Genomic DNA, 19,666 nt, shown 5'->3' with positions numbered 1-19,666 from the left:
TTACAAAAAATATTTTTGCCATGACTTGTTTGCATACTGTATATAGAGGTGATTGCATAACAACTCAAAAATAAATTCTTAGTTTCTTAAATTCTTATATTCTGTGAGTGGTGGGGTGTGGGGATGGGTGTATGGTAGGGTGTGGTAGGATGTGAGGTGTGGGGGGTTTGTGAGGGGTTGTGGCTGTGTGTGGGGGGGCACTGGGTATGTTGGGGGTTGTGTGTATGTGGGGGGGCTATAGGGGCAGGGTGTGGGTGTGAGGGCAGGTGGGAAGTATGGAGATCCCTGCATCTCTCCCATGGTGCAGCAGCAGGCAGGACACTTCCGGGAACAGGGGCCTGGTAAGGCACGGCTCTGGCCAGTGCTGTACATTGCAGCGAGGGGTGCAGCCTCCCTTGGGTCCCCTGTATCGCCAGTGCTCCCTGCCACTCGCACGCAGGCCCTGCACTCGCCAGGCATGGGAGGGAAGCCCCGCATGCTGGAGCTGGCTGCCTTCCCTGCTGGGGCTACAGTAACATACTGTATGTTGAGTGGGTGCATCGCGTTGACATACTGTATGTGGAGTGGCTGCATTGCTCCCAGTCTTCAGCAGTGCCCATAATGCATGCTGATCATACAGGTTATCTTCTGTGATGTAAAAATGCTGCATGCCAGTGGCCTACAGTATCAAACAAATGTTATTTTTAATTAAACTATGTTAAATTAGATGAAAAGGTTTTCTTTTATTTGTTTTTGTGTATTGCCTTTCTAAAGTTGGGATCTTTGTGTAGAATCAAACAATGGAATATTGTTCTATGAATGCTTAACTTTATTTATAACAGCTTTTTATGCATCAGTTCTGTTATATTTAGTATGTAAGCCTATTAACAAGTAGCAATTTAAATATTAATGTTTAAACAATACTGTATTTAAGGTTATCATTTCTATTAACATTAATTGTTAATGTAGGAAGAAAGGTGCCTATTTTTAGTTCAAATATTATTTATTCGGCCCTATCAAAAGCTGTCTCAGTCCCTGGCCCATTGCAGTGATGGAGTTTTAAAGGCTCTGGTTTTGTTGCCCTGATTATTTGCAGTTAAAATCTTGGCAAGTATGACTATGTATTTAAGTGCATTTCCATTAGTACATCATTAAAAAAGGCTCATTATTCAAGGGATTAATTGGAGAAGACCTGTTTCAGGCATTGAAGCAACGCATTTTTCATATATTAGTGTGTGGAGCATCTTGTTGTTTAATGAATTTCAATGAAATCTGAGCCAGACCTGTCTGTTACCTGGTTACTGCTAAGAGAAGCTTGCTGCTCCATTGCAAATAGCAAGTCTGCCGCCAGAGCTGTTTTATTGGCAAAAGTTCAAGTAGCTGTTTTCTCAGTTCTACCTTGTTCAAATTTGTGTTTATTTTTAATAAACATTTATCATGGGCATTGTGAATTGGACTAAATAGTATATCTGAATAGTACCTTTTAATATTGATTGTGTCTTATGAAATGTAAAACGGCATTTCCATTAAACAAAAAGAGTAATAATTATGAAAATTAAAGCCTGTAGTTTTAATCTATTAATATATCAGAGGTAAGGCATGTTGTTCATCTTTTTAGATATTCTGCTCAGATCAGTAAAATTATTTTGCTTGCTGGAATACTGCCTCTTTCGCTGATAGGGTCTGTTATGGTTTTATCAGAAATTAAGAAGAAAAGCTAATTATTAACAGGAGTTAATTTATGTAACTTGATCAAATTAAACCTCAGTCAAGAAACCAAAATGTCCTAATTTATATAAAACCTTTAGACTTCTTAAGAGAATGATTTTTCTTCCCCTCCCTCCTTCCCCTTTTTTGACCAATATTTTTTTTTTATCTTTAATTACTTACTGATATTAGTTAAATTTTAAAAGATTGTGCATAAAAGCCAAACACCTACTAAACTGTGGTTCTGTTCTGATGCTTATTTGGGGTCCCCTGTTTTGTGACTGTATGTACAGTTCCTGTGAATTTTCCTTGTTACAAATCCTCTTGCATTATATAATATATGCATTATGGTGCTCACAGCCAGGTGTGTCAGAGTGAGCGAGTCGGGGCATGATTACAATGTAGAGACTAGATAATTAACTGAAGTTTCCAAAATTTTAGTCTAGTGTCATATCCATTCAAAGCAGGGGCAGGTAAAATATGGCTTGCGGGCTAAATCCGGCCCACTAGGTACTTTTATTCGGCCCGCAGTGCCCACCAACTAATTGTATCCCGCCCAGCACTTCCTATGAGGGTGGGAGCAAGGCACCCACATATCCACCTCTCTTCTCTCCCAACATACTCTGTTGCACCTCACTCCCACCCTTGTGGGCCAGAGGGCCCAGCCCAGCCAGAGCACAGCTTCCAGGCAGGGCTGCTACTGCCACTGCTGCAGCCACCGGGGGACCTGCTCAGCTTCCCCAGTGTCCTGCGGGCTCTAGGCACCAGGTAGGGAAGCAACAGGTGTGGGGGCAGAGCTGCAGCTGGGTGGGAGCACAGTGTGGGGACGGGGCAGCACACAGGGCTTCCTTCCAGTGGTGTGCGAGTGCAGGAACTGTATGTGTGCAGCGCAGATCCCCAGCGATAGATGCGGCCCGGCCAGGCTGCACTCCTTGCCGCAATGTGCAGTGCTGGAAGGAGCCACGTGCCTCCAGGCACCGGTGCCTGTGCCGGGCATGAGCGTCCCAAGCATCCCTACCTGCTGCTGTTGCTACCGGTAGGGGCTACGCACCATGGGGGGAGCGTGGGGGTAGTCCCCTTATTCTCCCACATTCCCTCACACCCCACAAACACCACGCACTCGCACCCTGCCTGCACAACCCCCCACATATGCACCTCCCAACATACCCTATTGTTCCCCACACAGCCACTCTCCCCACACCCCACCCTACACCCCCCAACCACACCCCTGCACACAGTATACAAGACTAAGACTTTATTTTGTAGTTTTTATGCAGTCAACTCTATATACAGTATATTAACACAAATCATGACAAAAATAGCTTCTGTAATGAAATGAAAATACGTTATAGTAAGGGTGTGATTATTAGTGTATGATTTTTGAGGGGGGGTGTTGTTTTGGTATTTTTGGTTCCAAGATAGCAATCCCCCTTCCCAAAAGGATTATTTTGGGGGAGGCAAAGGTCCAGGGTTAGGGTCGGGACTTATGGTACCAAGATGATGATAAGGGGGTGGGGCAACTACCAAGGGGTGAGGCTATCCATGTGGCCCTCAGCAGCTCACCAAAACTCGTTAAGCAGCCCTCCAGCCAAAATAATTGCCCGTCCCCAATCTTTAGAGCATGTGGCCAGTTAAATCAAGTTCGTCTGTAAGCACCATCTCTGTACTTGCTTCATTTTCAGTGTTCCTATTGACTTAAATATTAGTGGTATCTCTGGACCACTTAATTAGTGTCCTCCTAGGGTCCAACTTTGCCCATTGTCTGATGGATAGAGTTTCTTGCTGACTGTCAGCCTCTATAAGGGCAAACCTGTTGCTTCCCTTTTAATCTTCTGGGTTTTGCAGCACTTAGTTGGTGTTTGGTGTTACTGCAAATTACATGGCCTAGCATGACCAGTATTCTTTTAGTCTCTCTTAAAAATGCTTTTTTTTTTTTTGCTGTTGTGCTAGTGGAATGGGTCAGTTAGCTATGAAAAGCTGCTGATCTAAAACAGCTTTTCATAATACCGATAGTTTGAAAAGCAAATACTGGATTTCTTGTAAAACACTATCCCACAAAATGCATTTGGCATCTCTAAAACCAAACCGATATTAAAGCCTATAAGTGTTCTTTAAATGTGAAAAAAAACAACACATGCTTGCAAAAGTATTTGCAATATTTTATTTCAAAGTTTCCTGTTCCTTCAGTGTGTAATTTCAGGAATCTGGGAATTTTCATAAGACTAAGGTTTAGAAGCCAAAGTAGAACTCTTATTTCTTCCACCCACAGTCACCCAAAATAAATCCATTCTGGTTTTTATACTGAGTCCCTATATCCTGGTGTAGTATTTGAAAGTATAGTTTGTGCTGTGTGGGCATGCAAAATGGAAGTTGTTTACATTGATTATTGTCACAGTATTTTGATTCACTCTTCGGGGTGCCAGCTCGTGTTGTTTGATTTCAGTGATTATACAATACAGCTGCTGGCTCAGTTCAGATGGAAAGCAAATTGATTGTATTGCCAAGTAGATATTTATACTTTTCTCATAAATATTTTTTGCATGACCTGTAGTGAAGCACAACTGCCTTCAGTAAGCTGCCAAACTAGAGAAGATAACATGTGCTTTGGATCTTGTTAAGGGTGGCTTTGTGTTGGAGTTGTGTGTACAACTGTGGCGCCTCTCTCCTCCCATCTGTCTGGTACAGTAGTTCCAAGGTTGCAGTTGCCACGATGGCACTGGCCAGTCACTCGAGTGTTTTGTGTTCAGTCCTTCGCAATCTCCTGCATGCTTTGAATAAATCACTTAAAGTCTTTGGGCCCCAGGTCCCCAGTCCATTTGCCCCTGCTCCGGAATAGGTATTATAAGACTCTTTGCTTTTTTTTCTCTCCCGTGACTCGGATGTTTTTTGTAAACGTGTCCATTCAGCACTATGGAAGTCATTTAGTTCATAGTTTTTTGGGGGGGGGTACAGCTGCCATTTGTGAACCTAGTAACATGTGGTTAAATGTTTAAATGACCTATGTTACATCCTTTCCAGGGCCTAAATACTCATTTTGAAGTTTCTGTGTAACGCAGCTGTGTTGATGTTCTGAAGGAGGGTGCAGTGATTTGCCGTGAGTAAGCAGACCACAGGAAACCCGTTTTTATATTATTGAATAGACAAGGTTAGAAAATCACAACCCTATCTGAGGGGTGATTTTAATAATCCACTAAACTGTATAGAAGTGAAAGGAAAAAATTATGAACCATCAGCCTTTGAGAGTTTGGCTTAACCTTCTCTGTGGAAACTGTGTTGTCAAGACTGGCAGATTATAGCGTGTCTTAAGCCTTGAGATCATGATGGTCACTAAGGCATTGTCTCGAATAGGTCAACAGCTGCATTCTTTATGTCGATGATGTACCAGATCATTTTACTGAAGCGGTCCTCAAAACTTGAAACAAAAACCTATCTGTCTGGAGCCTTTCTTCCTATTCCTCGCACTTTTAAATATTTGTAATGCTTTGAGTGAAGAGTCCTACACTATAAAGTTATGAAATTATGTAGCAATTGTTGCGTTATTTCTTTTAAATCAGTGTATATTTCACACCAAGACTCATTCGAGCTAGCCGTTAAGCTGTGTACAGCATCTGCTATACAACTTTCAGCATGTTTTATTTTTACAAACAGAGATTTAAATCCTGAGTGCAGTCTTTATCGTATCTCAGTGGAATTTGACGGCTAGCTTTAATCCTTGGAGAGCTACAGATATACATGTTAAAATTTGCCAGATATTGGAAATGTTCCAGCTTTGGAACAAGAAACTGTCTTTTGCTAGACAGTGGTGCACAACAGGGACACTGATAAGCTTTCAGGCAATAGATCTTCCTGCATCTAAGATTGATGAATAGCTCTGCCTGTAGTGGAATATAATGGAACATAACGGAAATGGCCAGTTCTGGTATTTTATGAGCTATTATTTTACAGATCTCTTAATTTCTTACTTCTCTAAAACAATAGAATGGATAATGACTCCCACAGAAAACTTCTGTACAACATACAATATTATTGTGTTCGGGACTGAGTTCCCAGTACCAAACTTTGCAGCTTAGAATGAACGTGACCCTTGCATATTCTGGGCATTCTGTCCTAAGCCTTTTTTTTTAAATGGACTTGCTACAAATGGTGGCCAATATAGGAATATTTTGAGTGGCAAAATACTTATTTTCCTGTTTGCTTAGAGGAAATGTTTACTTTTGCAGATTGATTGTTTTCATGGGCAGATTTTGGTTTTTGGTGAACTGGTGGTCTAAGTCTCAAAAGCATTGTGAAAGCAACGCTTACATTTATCATTGAATTTAGTGCATTGTATTCAAATCTAATCTTTTGTGTAGGACTGTTTGTATATCTCAGTGAAGGTTCAAGTACTGGAATTTGCTACATTAATGTTCTTATCTACGTACTGATATATTCAATTTGATGTATACCTTTATGTATACCTGGATATGTCTGTTACTGATTGTTCTGTTTACAAGCTTGCTTTTATTATAGCTTGCTTTTAGTCGTATTTAAAATTTGCATTTGAAATTCTGGTCAAAATAGTAAAATACTGATTAGTAATGTTAAAAACTGTTGCTCAGTTGTGAGTGTGTGTCTGCTTGCAGTACTGAAAGGCTGGTCTTAATTAGCATCTTAATTTGAAGGGAGACAAATACCGTGGTGATAAGATTTAGAGATGAATATAGTTGGTGGAATCGTGATTACTTCTGAGGACAGAAATGATGAGAGATCTGGAGATATTAAAATATTGTGGAAAAACAAAGCAAAGAATTTAATCTTGGAAAAAGCATAGCTAAATGCCTTTGAGGAAGAGGGTTTAGGTTGTAGCCGTGTTGGTCTAAGGACACAGGCAGACAAGGTTCCTTGGGTGAATTTGATATCTTTTATTAGACCAACCCAAATATTGGAGAAAAGTTATTAAGCAGGCTTTTGGGTTCAAAAACCCTTTGTCAGGCTAAGGAAGTTTCAGCAGTTGGTGTGTGCTCTTCCTGGATGAAACTTCTTTAGCCTGACTGGTTTTTGAACCCAAAAGTTTGCTTAATAACTTTTCTCCAACTATTTGGGTTGGCCTAATAAAAAGATATCAAATTCACCCAAGGAACCTTGTCTGAGGAAGAGGAGTATTCTTGAAATACATTTGCTTAGCAGGAGAAAGAAGCTTTGGAAGAGGTCATACTGAAAAGGTTTGGGATGCTAGAGAACAGTGAAACAGAAACTTAGACGCAGTTTTGAGCTGGATAGGCAAAAACATCATGTTGTTGAGCAGAGACACAGCGCTCCACTTCCAATGCTGCACTTGGGATTCAGTTCTGCTCCTAGGGGAAAAAAAAACGTTTTCTTTTAACAGTGTGGCTCCAAGCCTTTTGTTTGGAGTATCGTGTTGTAAAATGGGAGGTGTTCAGGAACAAAAAAAGCTCTCTGGGTAGAGGACCTGACCTACAAGAAGATTAAATGCTAAATGCATGCAACTTTCAGTGGCTAAGGGGATAATGCATAGTCCACAAATACTTGAGTGGTGTAAACACAAAGGGGAGAGAACAAATTATACATAATGTAAAGTAAAGAAATACTGCTGGAAGCAATGGGAGTGAAATTTAATTATGAAGGAGAGTTTAACCTGGTTACAGGGTCATCTTCTTCACAGTGACATGTAATAGGAAGTAAAATAAGGAAGCATTAAACATACTGTCAGCACTGTATTATATGGAAAGTTTGTAGCGGTACATATATTTAAGTTTGCCTGACATTTTCAAACTGAAGCCTGTTTTCAGTTGCTTGTCAGTTTTCCAGACTTTAGACATTTGGACTGAGATTTTCCATCCTTAATTGCTATCTAATATCTGAATTTTTGGACTGTTCTAGTGAAAAAAAAATGCAATTATACCTATTTTCCTTCTAAGCTCATTCTCAGATGGCTTTACCAGTGGTAAAATGTTTTCCAGATGTTTCATTGAACAGCTCTAGCTCCTCCATGTTTGGGGCAGGAGCTATACATTTGCTGCCAAATAGTTGCCTTTTGTTGTCCCCATTTAAAATTTATCTGGACTCAACAATTATGAGCCCCTGAAAATTGAAAATTTCGACATGCTTATTAGAGTTTGTTAGAAGCTGTCCATCTGACCATGTGTCATCTCCCATTAAGCTTCCTATGCAGTAAGTAGAGTTGGTCAGTGAAGCTGGAAAACGAAGTTTTGTAGCAAGTTACTTTCTGTCTTGCCCTTGGGTGTTCTGCTGTTGGTGCCACTGCCCGAGCTAAATGAAAAGTAGGGCTTTAAAACAGCAGTGTCCAAGAGAGGAAAACATTCATGTCACATCTAGGACAAGCAGCAAAAAAATTGCCGCTGACTACTTAGAGTCTCTGATGCGAGCTGTGCCATTAGAACTAGCAGACATCGGAGTGTGCAACTGCCTGGAAGCCACGTTTTTCTACAGAGCAGTTTAGGCTGTCAAAAAAGGCTGCCTCTGGCTTGCCTTTGAAAAAGCTCTTGTGGAAGCCCTACAGCATGAGAGCTTGGAAAAGAAGAGACGGGAATCCCATAATAAAGGAGGGAATTCTACAGCATCAGTTACCTGAGAACAACAGCGCCTCTGGAGAGTTATTTCCTTTGGCCATAATCGGTTAGTTGGAAGCAAAACAAATAAAATAGTGGCTAATGCAGCTCTAGTTACTCTAATATCACATTGCAATGCTGAAGTGATGATGTAGCTGTAATGGTCCAGGGAACATGCAAGATGCTGGATATTGCCCACAAAAATTCTTGCCTCTAGCATCACATGTGATTCTTGCTTCTCCAGAGGCTGATCAGTAAACTAAAGTCCGTCTACAGAGCCCTTGCCAGTTCTTTCCCTGTCCTTCTGACAAGGTGGTGCTTGCTGGTAATTTCTTCCAGGTGAAAGGGAAGGCTTGTTTCCATATCTGCTGGATATGCTTTTGGGAGAGAAGCTCATGAGGAGAGTAAGCAGCGTTCACATACTTAATTTAACCGAAATAGCAGTGGTCACCAACTGCAGTCCCCGCACGGCCTTCCTCCAAACAGGCAACCTCCTAGGTTCGCAGTAGGGGTGTGCGAAACGGGCAGTATTCGATTCGGGTTTGGATTCGGCCCAAATTGGGGACAGTGATTCAGTTAGTTGATTTGGATCACTGTCCCCAATTTTGATTTGGCTGAATCTGAAGATTCGATGCTGATTTGGAGAATCAGTGATTCAGACATACACACGGCTTTAAATGTTTTTTTCTATGTACCTAGAGGTACCAGCGCGGCTTGTGATTGCTGTGATGCTGGGGCAGAAGGAGCATCCCACCGAAGTGTGGGGGGCCCTCCATGTGCTCGGCAGAGAACCCAGAAGTGGACCAGAAGTACTTCCGGTCCAGGTCTGCTGTGGAGCATGCAGGGGGGCCCTTGCACCCCCCCCCAGCTCAGCAATTGGCCTCAGGGAGACCCTGGGTGCCCCCCCAGACCCAGGAGGCACCAGTTGCCGAGCTGGGGGGGACCTTCAGCGCTCACCGGTGGACCCTGGAGCGAATTGGAAACGCTTCTGGTCCACTTCCGGGTCTGCTGCTGAGCGTGCAGGGGCCCCCCCCCTTGGTGCTCCCGTGGAATCCTTCATCCGCCCCAGCATCGCAGCATTCACAAGCCGCCTGGTACCTTGAGGTATGTAGAAAAAACATTTAATGTTGTGTCTATGTCCGAATTGTCAAATGTCTCCGAATCGATTTGGAGGGTTTTGATTCAATTTGGAGAGATTAAAGGGTCTCCTGATTCTATTTGTATTCGGAGTTTTGGCCACCGAATCGAATCGGGGACCAAAGCTTCACACAGCCCTAGTTTGCAGCCTTTCAGACTTGATGATGGTGAAAAGGCTGTGGCTGTTTGTTAGCTGTGAAGAATGTAGAGTCAGTTTGAGGCATGGCTTCAAAAGTTTTTGGGGCATCAGGTGTGATATAACACATGAAATACAAGTCATGGGGCAAGCATGCCATGACAGCCTGGCTGAGGATCAAAGCAAACAGGTACTGGATCTACTACGGAGAACTGTTTGACCCCTCCACTGCTTTCACGTGATTTTGTCAGTCAGCTCTAGCTTTACCATTCGACCAACCATACTAGAATATTTTTGGAGAAGGCAAATATTATTCCAATCGTTACACTGCTCTGAAATTGGCCACAAATATACAGGAGCTGCCAGGTCTGGATAATGCTTCCGTTTCCCTTGTGGAGAGTGAGGGTATCATATATGCTTTGTGACTGCAGTTGCTCCCAAGTGGCAGAGACTTCATTTTTCTTATTCCACTGAAAAGGCAGCGGCAGATCTGGGTGTTGATGTTATGTGACGTGTCTGCCTATTCAGGTAGGACTGTTCACTTGGCTGTTTACATGTGGACCACTGATAAGAAAACCGACTACCTGTTGTTATAATAACCTGATAGGTGAGCAACGGCAGAAAGATGTACAATAGCACTAACACTCTCACTTGACATTATGCAACACGATGTGTTTAGATTTGCAGGGGCGGCGGGTGGAATCACCTTTCCAAGAACACCTTGGAATATCTCCATATCTTTATATAGGAGCGGCTAAACCCCCTCAGCTCCTCCCTAAATTTGTGCAAGGGGCCAGTAGAATAAACCTAAAAGCTGTATGGCATGGTCTCTGCCAGCAAGTCCCTTACGCCGTTCACTGTGTCAGTCTGGGTGTGAGTTGAAGTAGGCATGTGGGCACTGCAGTCGCTGAGGAGCGGGTACTGCAGCCCCTTCAGCTGGTCCTGTACAGCATACAGGAAACTTTCAGCTGCCAGCTGAAGCAGGAAGTGGTGATTGGGTGAAACTGCCTTTTTACATACTGGATGTATATCTGAGCAGAGAGAACTCCCTGCTAACATTTTCTCTTTTATGACCCCAGGTAAACACAGGTGATTGCTGGCTTCCAGGTTATACCCAGGAGTGAATTAGCATTGTATGGTACTTAAGGGTCCAAAGCCATCCAGCTAGGATGAGGGATGATCAACTGAATAATTCTCTTGCTGTGCCTACTGAACAGATAACTGGGAACATGCAGACTCCCTTCCAAGAAGTGAGTGAACATCCTGGGAAAATCTGGGGTGGGAACATCACTTTCTTCAAGACTTTATGTAGAAGGAGCACCACTTGATGGCAGCGTACCTAGATCTGTGATTCAGCAAGACCATGGCTGCAGACTCTGGGACTGGTACCGTGAGCTCATCTTCCACCCACTTGTTCCTGCTTTCTGCACACCAAATGCCCCAAACCCTAAGAATAACAGTAATGCAGCAGCTGTTTGGTGCACCCAGCACTCTCTTCCAGTCTTGGGTATACTTCTTGTGCTCAGTGCCATGTGAATGGCAGCACCATTACATGCGTTTGATATTTGGCACGTGTGGAAGCATTGACTCTTTCTAGTTCAGTTGGAGTCGGTGTAGACATGCCCAGTTTCCAACAAGTGTGTGTGTGCATATGCATTTCAACAGCAATTGCGGGAAGGCAGTAAATGTGTCGTCTCTGGGTTTTACTGGAGTGTGAAAGCAAACCAAGATGGCATGCTGTTCCTGGCTGGAGAGGGGGTGGAAGATGTACCAGGTCTCACTGGATGTGTGGAGAGGAAGTTGGGAGGAGTTGTGTGAAAGAAAACACCTTTTTGTACCCTTTAACTTTAACCTTTGATTTGTTTTTGCACATAAAAATAAAAAAGAACAAAAACTGAGTGGAGGTTGGTGGTACTGCCCCAACCCATGTTAGGTTTGCCAATTTTTCACAGAATAGTTCTACACAGATATTTTTTTTCAGATTTTCTTTTGCAGCTTGTTAGGTGCTTATTATTGGTGTACATGCTGAAGGTAGTAGGCATGGAAGGTATAGGGGGCATCGTCCTAAAAGGGAAGTACTGTAAAGATAATTGATCACAGGAACTGGAACCTAGGCCACAAATCAGAATAGAAATTGGGGATGACATTTTTCAGGTTTTTGATTTGTAAATCAGTTTCCTAAATTAAAGTTGGGGCTTATTGAAAATGACTGAGTAATAGACTACAAAGCTGTTTACTTCGATTGCCTTCAGGAAAGCAGGGGAATGATCAAGTGCCACCCCCATACTCCTCCTGAAAGTGGGACAAGAAGGAGAAGCTAAACAATGCATTTACTGTGTCGTGGGTGACAGTAATAAGACACATGTGATTGGGAGCCAGTATCATGCACTAGTAAGGAGGCGGTGGTGTCAGACTTCAGTAAATAAAGGGATACAAAACTGACACGAACAGCAAGCAGTAAAACTTAAACAACCACAATTTTCTGCTTGTGTTTTTAAACCGTCTTTATATGTTAGGGGAAATCATTTTGAAGATGAAGGGGAGGCTGGAGGTAGGACAAAGGCCAAATTAATCCCAGAGGCTGCCTCCTGGTTGAATAGTCTCCTAGGCTGGGCTCTTCTCATTAGCACTTGGATGCATCCTGCAGCCCCTCCTCCATCTGCCCCAGTCAGTGGTAGAGCAGCTCTGTTGCTTACTCCCTTACTAATTATGGGTGGCAGCTGTGCCAGTTTGTTTGGCACAAGAGCCAGGCAAGATGTTGGCGGCTGCACTTGATCACAAAGGGGAGTAGAGCAAGCTGGGGAGTAGATCTGATGTTCGAGTGGATGGTGGCAACAGGCAGCACAGTAGGGCAGGAAGGTCTGGGGGGAGGTGGCTCCTGAGCTACAACAAATGGGTTCTCTTCCCTCCCTCTGACCACACAGAAAACCCAGTCACAGGGGTGTCAGGCAGCCACATTTGCCTGCCCTACCATGACCACCAAGCCTGTCTTACTAAAGCAAATAGCACTTGAGACAGCATGTAGATGCCCAGCACCATGCATGCCCCCTCCCTGAGCCTGTGCCACCTCCTCAGCCACATCTCAGGAGGTTTTTAAAAATTTTTAGAAGTATTTTGTTGTTGTTGCTGCTGTTACTCCCACTAAGCCCTCCAGCTCACAAGCCAGCCGAATTAAGGTGGTACAGCAGACTTCACTCCTGGCTTTCTTGGATTATGGGTGGTTGATTTAGAGACCTCGACATGCATTTATGTGATATAAATGTTTATCCGTCCCTTCACAAGGAAAGTAGTGGAAGCATCTCAAAAGTGATGTTCAACAAGATTGTACAAAGTACGTGAACATATGTGCCTCTGTGACAGGATCCTAGTCGTCTTCTCTTCACCACTTCCTTGATTCATCGTTGGCTTTCTCTACCTTTTGTGAACTCCAAAAGTTTTACTCGAAAGACAGACAAATAAAGGCTTTTTTTGTACATTCGGAAACATTCCAGGGTGATTGGTGTTTGAAAAGAGGTTTTGGATGCATTTTATGTTATAAATCTGTTAGCCATTGTGCTGGATAGACAGAGTGTTTCAAACTTCGGAGAAAGAAGAAAAAGAGTTGGGGCAAGGAATTGTGAGACAGTTGAATTTGAGGAAGTTGGTTTGAATGGAAGATAAGGAGATTTTGAGGGCTCATCTAGGACCAAATCAACGCCTGCAGAGCCTTGGGTTTGTACCGGCGTTGTAGCTTTCCTCTGCAGGAATAAAATGCTTAGCTAATCTTACAAGTAAAAAAAAAAAAAAAAAAAAAGTTATTTTCCTTTTTTTGGTTCAGAAAAATATTGGGTATTTTGCAGATCGTCTGAATATAACTTTTGAACTCTTTATAGCTAATCCATCACAATCATCCTCATGCAGTGTTTCCTCAGATATGTCATTACAACAAAATCAATCCAAAACCATTAGTCATAATAGTTACATATTTCATTTTTACATAGTGGAACAAAGCCATTTTAAAACTTCTGAGTCATTCTGCATTATCAAGATTTATCACAGCTTGCTGGGACGCTTATACAATGATTTTATTTGCAGCACAATTATGCTGTTGTTTTTACTCAACATTAAAGTGTATACAAGTTTTGCACCTGCTGTGTTTCTTGGGAATCGTCATGGTGAATTTTGTATGATAAGAATCAGTGTAATTTTTTTATATAATTGCTTACTTTAGTATTTTATCCAGAGTAACATCTAAGCTATAAAAACCCAGTTGTTGGGGCACAGTACAGTGGATTGGCAAGCATGCATCAGAAACTAGTTTTCAGAAATCATCAGAGGACAATCTGTAAGAAAGATACAAATAGTAGAGAGGAACTGTATTGGCCAGACATTCTCCTTACCTAATGCATTAGAAAGTGGTGATTAGTACTATTTCTGCTGTTGCTTAGACATCCTTTCACAGCACATGAAATGCAAGCCATTTCTTCTCTTTTTAGTAAGAACATTTTAATACTGTATCTGAAAAACTCTGATCAGAGAAATATTCTATTTTGTGCATTATCTTTAACTGCAAAAACAATACGTTTTCACATCTGTGACCATGAAATGGTTTACATGCAACAGTGATAGACTTCCGTGTCTGCATACGACCAAAGGATGGTTGGGTGTCTCCTCCTCTTTCCTAACATAGCTTACTTGCAGAGGTCCAGCATTTTTTCAGCCTCTGTGATCGCAGCTAGAGAAGAATTTGGGGAGGATCGCTGCTTTACAGTCAGTGCAGAAGTACAGCATGTTTTAGCCATCGAAAATAGGGAGGGTGGAGCCAGAACTTGTTTATGGAATATTTCTTTCCTGCATACACGCAGACGAGTTTCCAGTAGTTGTGACCTTTCTGGGTTGTTTTTGTTTTTTTTTTAATTGAGCGAGCGCCTGTTATCATGTCTAACTTCATAGCGTGTGAGAAAACCAAGGCTGGCCTGTCTCCCACAGGTCTGGCCTGGCCTTGTTAACAGATTACAGCATTCCACTTGTTAGTACCAGCCACACGGGAGAAGCTTTTTATTATTATGCTACCAGGCTGTGATAAAGCAGGCAGTCTTTTTATGGTAGTTAAGTCCTCAAAGTGACAGTTCATGTTTTGACGATAAGGAGACAGCTCTGGATGTCAACCCACAGACTTGGATTTATCTGCAATAGTCAACCAGAGCTTTAAGTTCCCTCCACAATGACAGGAGCCCTATCTGGAGTGAGGGTTTCCAGAATCTTAAACTGGAGATACTGAGGCCTTTTCCTTCCTCATGAGTCCACGCTGGGTTAACCCCATTGTTATCTGAATAAAAATAACTATTACAAAGAAGGCAGATGCTTTTTTTTTTTTTTTTTTTTTGCCTAATATATGCACTTTACATGAATATTTTGTGTTTAATTTATAAACTTCATTCAGGGGAGAAGGCAGAAGGGTTAGAAGGCTGAGGAAATAGAAATACACTTTAAAGATTTCATTTAAACCGTGTTGATGATTTTGAGCATTACAGTATGAAATTCCTAGGTTTTGTCTGTCATTATTCTTGCTAATGGAATATTTGGAAAATAATTTGAAATACAGATATGTTGCAGTATTTTAAATGGAGTTATAGGGTCTAGGTTGGAGCTTGCACGGCTATCTAATTTATAGTTTTTTCAAGGCTTTCTCTTTCTAACTGGCTATTTATTTCATGCTCCCCTATATTATGACAGAATATAGTTGCAGTTTCTAAAGGTGGGCAGAGCACCGTTTGTGTATTCTGCAGCTGACGCCCCTATAAAGCAAGACCTAGTCCAGTGCTAATTATAGAAGTCTATAGATTATAAAGCTTCAGTGTAATCCAGATTATACAGTGTTAACATTTTCCCTGCTGATATCAAAGTGTAGAGGACTGGCAGCCTGAACTTGTTGAGAAGGGCTGGGAGGGATAACAGCCTCCGACCTTCAGAGTCCTAAACAGCAGGTCCTTGTATGGCTAAGTCCATATAAGTGTCCACCTGATTGGTTAGACCAGGAGAGATCAGCGCTGTGACAGGTGTTAGAGAAAGCTACACCTGTTTTCCCCATATGCTGATTTAGTGATTGCATTTTTGTGGGAGTTCCAGACACTGTGTGTGGGATACACAGCACATGCCAAGTAACATGAGAAGGAATTATATCTTGCTAATGATGACCTGTGATCTTTAAGGATTTCATATAATATAACTGAATTTTGTGGAGTGCTGCATTAATGTTTAGAAGTGAAGTTAAGTAGTGGATTTATTGCTTGCTCACACACAGATGCTGCGTAAAGCTGGATTTATACATTTATTCATCTGAAAACTAGAAAATAACAAGTATGAAAAAATCATGGGATTGATATTTTTTCTTTTTAAAACGCTCATTTTTTACCAGAAACTCGGAGTCCTGTGAACTTACTTGAGAGAGTTGATGAATGCAGTTAGTGCTGTGCAGAATATCAGAGCCCGGATTCTGATTCCATGCAGGGGGGTTAGACTAAATCCACTCAAATTTAACAATACTTTCTCAGTTTGAATTAAAATGCCCTTTGACCCGATCCTTTCTTCAAGCCTTTACATTTTACATTTTTAAATGTGTATGAAATTTATATATTTTATATTTTCCTTTTGAAAAAAATCATATTAACATTAGTCTGTCTCTGTATGTACAAAACATTCATCTTCTGTTGAAAACAAACCAGAAACAAAGTAGCTTGTTCTGTTTTTTAACTGATAAGTAAAAAAAACAACCCAACAAACAAAACAAAACTTTGCAGTATTCAAGGTCAAGATGTCCAGTTCAAAATCCTACATTTTGATTGCTAATTTTCAGTACCCTTTTTTGTTTGTAATATTCTGTGCAACACTCATTTTCACATTTATTATACAGAGTTTCTGAAGTTTCTCCCCTATTAACTCATCAACCAATGCATTAAATAATAAATTAATTTGGAAGTTTTACTCATTGTCTTCTAACAAAATTAATCGTACTGCTTCCACGTGAGAATATACAATCTGAGGCATCAGGTTTGCTATGTTATTAATACAAAGGCAGTGATTTATTTTGGCATAACGTTGGCTTTACAGAGTGTACTGTGAGACCGAGGATTTTTTGTGATATCTTTTATTGGATCAGCAGTATAGTTGGGAGAGCTGCAGGATAACTTTTGGGCATCAAGTGCCCTTCCTCAGGGTATATTAGTATATAAGAAATTGCTGCCCTGAATGCTTGTGCTGGAAGAGGGAAGCACCTGTTTTAATACCACTGAAGACTCAAAAATGTTTAAGTCTTTGTTCAGGCCAGGACACTAGTATCAGACTGCTTAATTACATCAGCAAATGCCTGAAACCCCAGGTTTCTCTGGGAGCCAAAGTGGTGCCTCTGAATGGACCTTCTGTCTTGGTGCCCTATGCCCAGCTGGTTTTATAAGTCAGTCTGCTGAAAGTGGGGTGGCATCTGTGAGAGTATTATAGTTTCAGTGGCTCTGAATATGATTAACAAAAAGTCTTGGCAAGTTAGTATTATCTGTGTGTGAATTTTCCAATTGTATTTCAGACCTTAAGAAAGAAAGGCCTTAATGGTTGTGAGAGCCCTGATGCTGACGATTACTTTGAGCAAAGTCCACTATCGGAGGACAGATTCAGCAAACTAAATGAAGATAGTGATTTTATTTTCAAGCGAGGCCCTGTAAGTACTTTTATTTTATCTCTACTTTTTATTTGTTGATCCTTTTTATTAACTTCATTATTTAGGCTCTGAACAAGAAAGAACACAGAGGGTGCGACAGCCCAGACCCTGACACTTCATATGTGCTTACACCACATACAGAAGAAAAATATAAAAAAATTAACGAAGAGTTTGATAATATGATGCGGAATCATAAAATCGCAGTGAGTACTAAAGTATGGCTTGTGCTTTTATCATGTGCATGAGACCTTTCACAACGTTTGCCTATTATCGAATAGCAATTCATAGTAAAGATAAGTTTGTTTAATTGTGTATGTTGTAGAAATACCTTTTCTTTGTGTTTGGGTGAATGACATGAGGAAAAATATGGATGTTACATGATATTTCCATAGAAGTTAAAAGAACTTATTTGGGAGTGATCTGTAGTTCTTCCTCTGTGCTCCTGAATTTTAATATTTCTGAGTAATCTTCCTAACGCTGAGGAACCCACCTATGCTTTTTGGTGTAAGACCTGTGTGGAGATCATTCTTTTATTTATTTATTTTTTTACATTTATTTAGAGCATATTGAATTACAGCAAATGGAAAATAGGTTGCAAACATGAATCAGCTCCCATCTTGTGTTATTGCTGGGCTCCCCCTCCACCAGCAAGAAGCAAGTTTCTACAGCTTCAGTTCAGCTGAGGGACTCCCAGCCATGGGGTGCCCCATGCACCCCCACGGCTGAGACCACTGCTACACACCACATACCCCTGCATCTAGAAGACAGCAGCTGCTATGATCTTCTAGCCACTGGGATGCATGCGCAGGCTGCCACAGCTGGGAGCTCCGATCAGCTGATGGGATTCCCACTCCCCAGCCACTAGAGCACAGTCTACCCATGCAAATTAAAGCTGGATAGAAACCAGCTGTAAAGTTTATTACACATTTTCCAGCAATAACTTTATAGCTAGTTAAACCTTTTTGACGCACAGTAGTTAATTTGCATGTGTAGCCAGTGCAAATTTATTGTGCAGTTAACCAGGTAATTGCATTAATGCAAGTAATGTGTAGAGGGGGTCTATGGCACTTAGTCACCTTTGAAAATTTTAACTAGTACATTGTCAGAAGATTGCAGTCTGTTTGGCAGTTATCGAATCCAAAAACACACCCATTTGTGGCCTGCACCCTCTCATCAATACCAACATGAGTGCATCTGCTGTCAGTTTTGTAACCAGCTAAGTCTGATGGCTTTGGAGTCCATGGAGTAGGAGGGAAGATGTTGGTGGAGCATGGCTCTTGAAGAGGATCTGTGGGGTCCCAAGATTCTCAAAGATTAGCCACTACTTGCTTTAGTTGTAGGTGTACAATCATAGGCTGAGTACTTTTAGATGTTAATTGTTGTTTACAAAATTAACTAGTAGGAACTATTCCAGGGAAAGGAATTCTTCCTAATACAAATAATGGTGAGCTCTGCTGTCGTCTTCCACTTGCAGATCATTTGATCTCTTGTAATAATTACAAATAGACTGGTTACATTTTTTAGTCTGCACAGAACCCGAGGTAACTGAATGGTGTAATGCAGGGCTGTCCAACTTCTAAGTGGCTAGCAGCTGCACATCCCACTGGCTGCACAAGTGAGGGCTGCACATTGCAGGGTCTACACGAGTGGGGACCAGGTGGCCTAGGCTGCTTACCATATGGGCAGCCTCCTATATATGTATATGTGGCCTTGGTCACACCCTCAGTTCCCAATGCCACACTGCACTGCACCACCCCCAAGGGCAGTTTCAGAAAGCAGAAGCCTGAGGAGGGAAGGGAATCCTGGAGACCCCAGCTGCTGTAGCAGCTGGATTGATAAGGGGAACAGCAGCCAAGCAGGGGTCCATGGGTCACAACTTTAACAGGTTATGGGCTGCCCGTTGGATAGCCCTGTGTAGTGCACAAGGATGGCCTCTAGTCCCCGTCCGCCCCCATTCATCATCCCCGTTGTTGTCATCATCGCACCCCCCCGCCCCGGGTCTCTCCAGTGGTGGAAGTGGTTCATCTGTTTAGAGCAGCAGGACCTTTGGAGGAGAATAAAACAAGCTGTTAGCCTTAATATGCCACATCCATTCTTTCAACAGACTCTTTATACTTTGAATGCAGGCAGCGTATTTTTTTTCCTACTTGCTAGTTAAAATCATCTAGAATTTGCATCCTTTTGGGCTTGAACTTGAATTGCAGTGGTAGTTCTTCAGACTATCTTAAAAGTTGTGATACTCTGACATAATATGTTAGGTCATCTTCTCCAAGTCAAGCTCCCAGAAATCTTTGGATATGCTCCCTCTGGGTATCCTCCTCTAGCAGAAACATGTTTTTGCGGGTGACTTCTGGTTCCCTTGGATGCCAAGAATTCTAGGCCTGGAAGTTCCTGTGAATAATGAGGATTGCATTACATTTTTAAGCTTTACAATTTCTTAAATATGTG

General features: G+C 41.8%; 1 protein-coding gene across 6 annotated transcripts in view; it reads left to right on the top strand.

The window, feature by feature from the left end:
- The window catches only part of MEF2A (myocyte enhancer factor 2A), a 162,937-nt gene that overhangs the window by 103,045 nt on the left and 40,226 nt on the right, over positions 1–19,666 (top strand). For 3 of the 6 annotated variants that reach the window (XM_014606045.3, XM_019477690.2, XM_014606048.3), the window contains one exon: positions 17,284–17,421. In XM_014606045.3, the coding sequence (XP_014461531.1) occupies positions 17,284–17,421 (138 nt within the window). Of the gene's footprint in view, positions 1–17,086; positions 17,219–17,283; positions 17,422–19,666 lie in introns of all 6 variants that reach the window. The other 3 variants (XM_014606047.3, XM_014606049.3, XM_059714563.1) reach the window with 2 other exon arrangements.

The sequence above is a fragment of the Alligator mississippiensis genome, chromosome 11 (assembly GCF_030867095.1).
Source record: "Alligator mississippiensis isolate rAllMis1 chromosome 11, rAllMis1, whole genome shotgun sequence".
Lineage (NCBI taxonomy): Eukaryota > Metazoa > Chordata > Crocodylia > Alligatoridae > Alligator > Alligator mississippiensis.
This window is presented reverse-complemented; position numbering and strand designations above follow the sequence as displayed.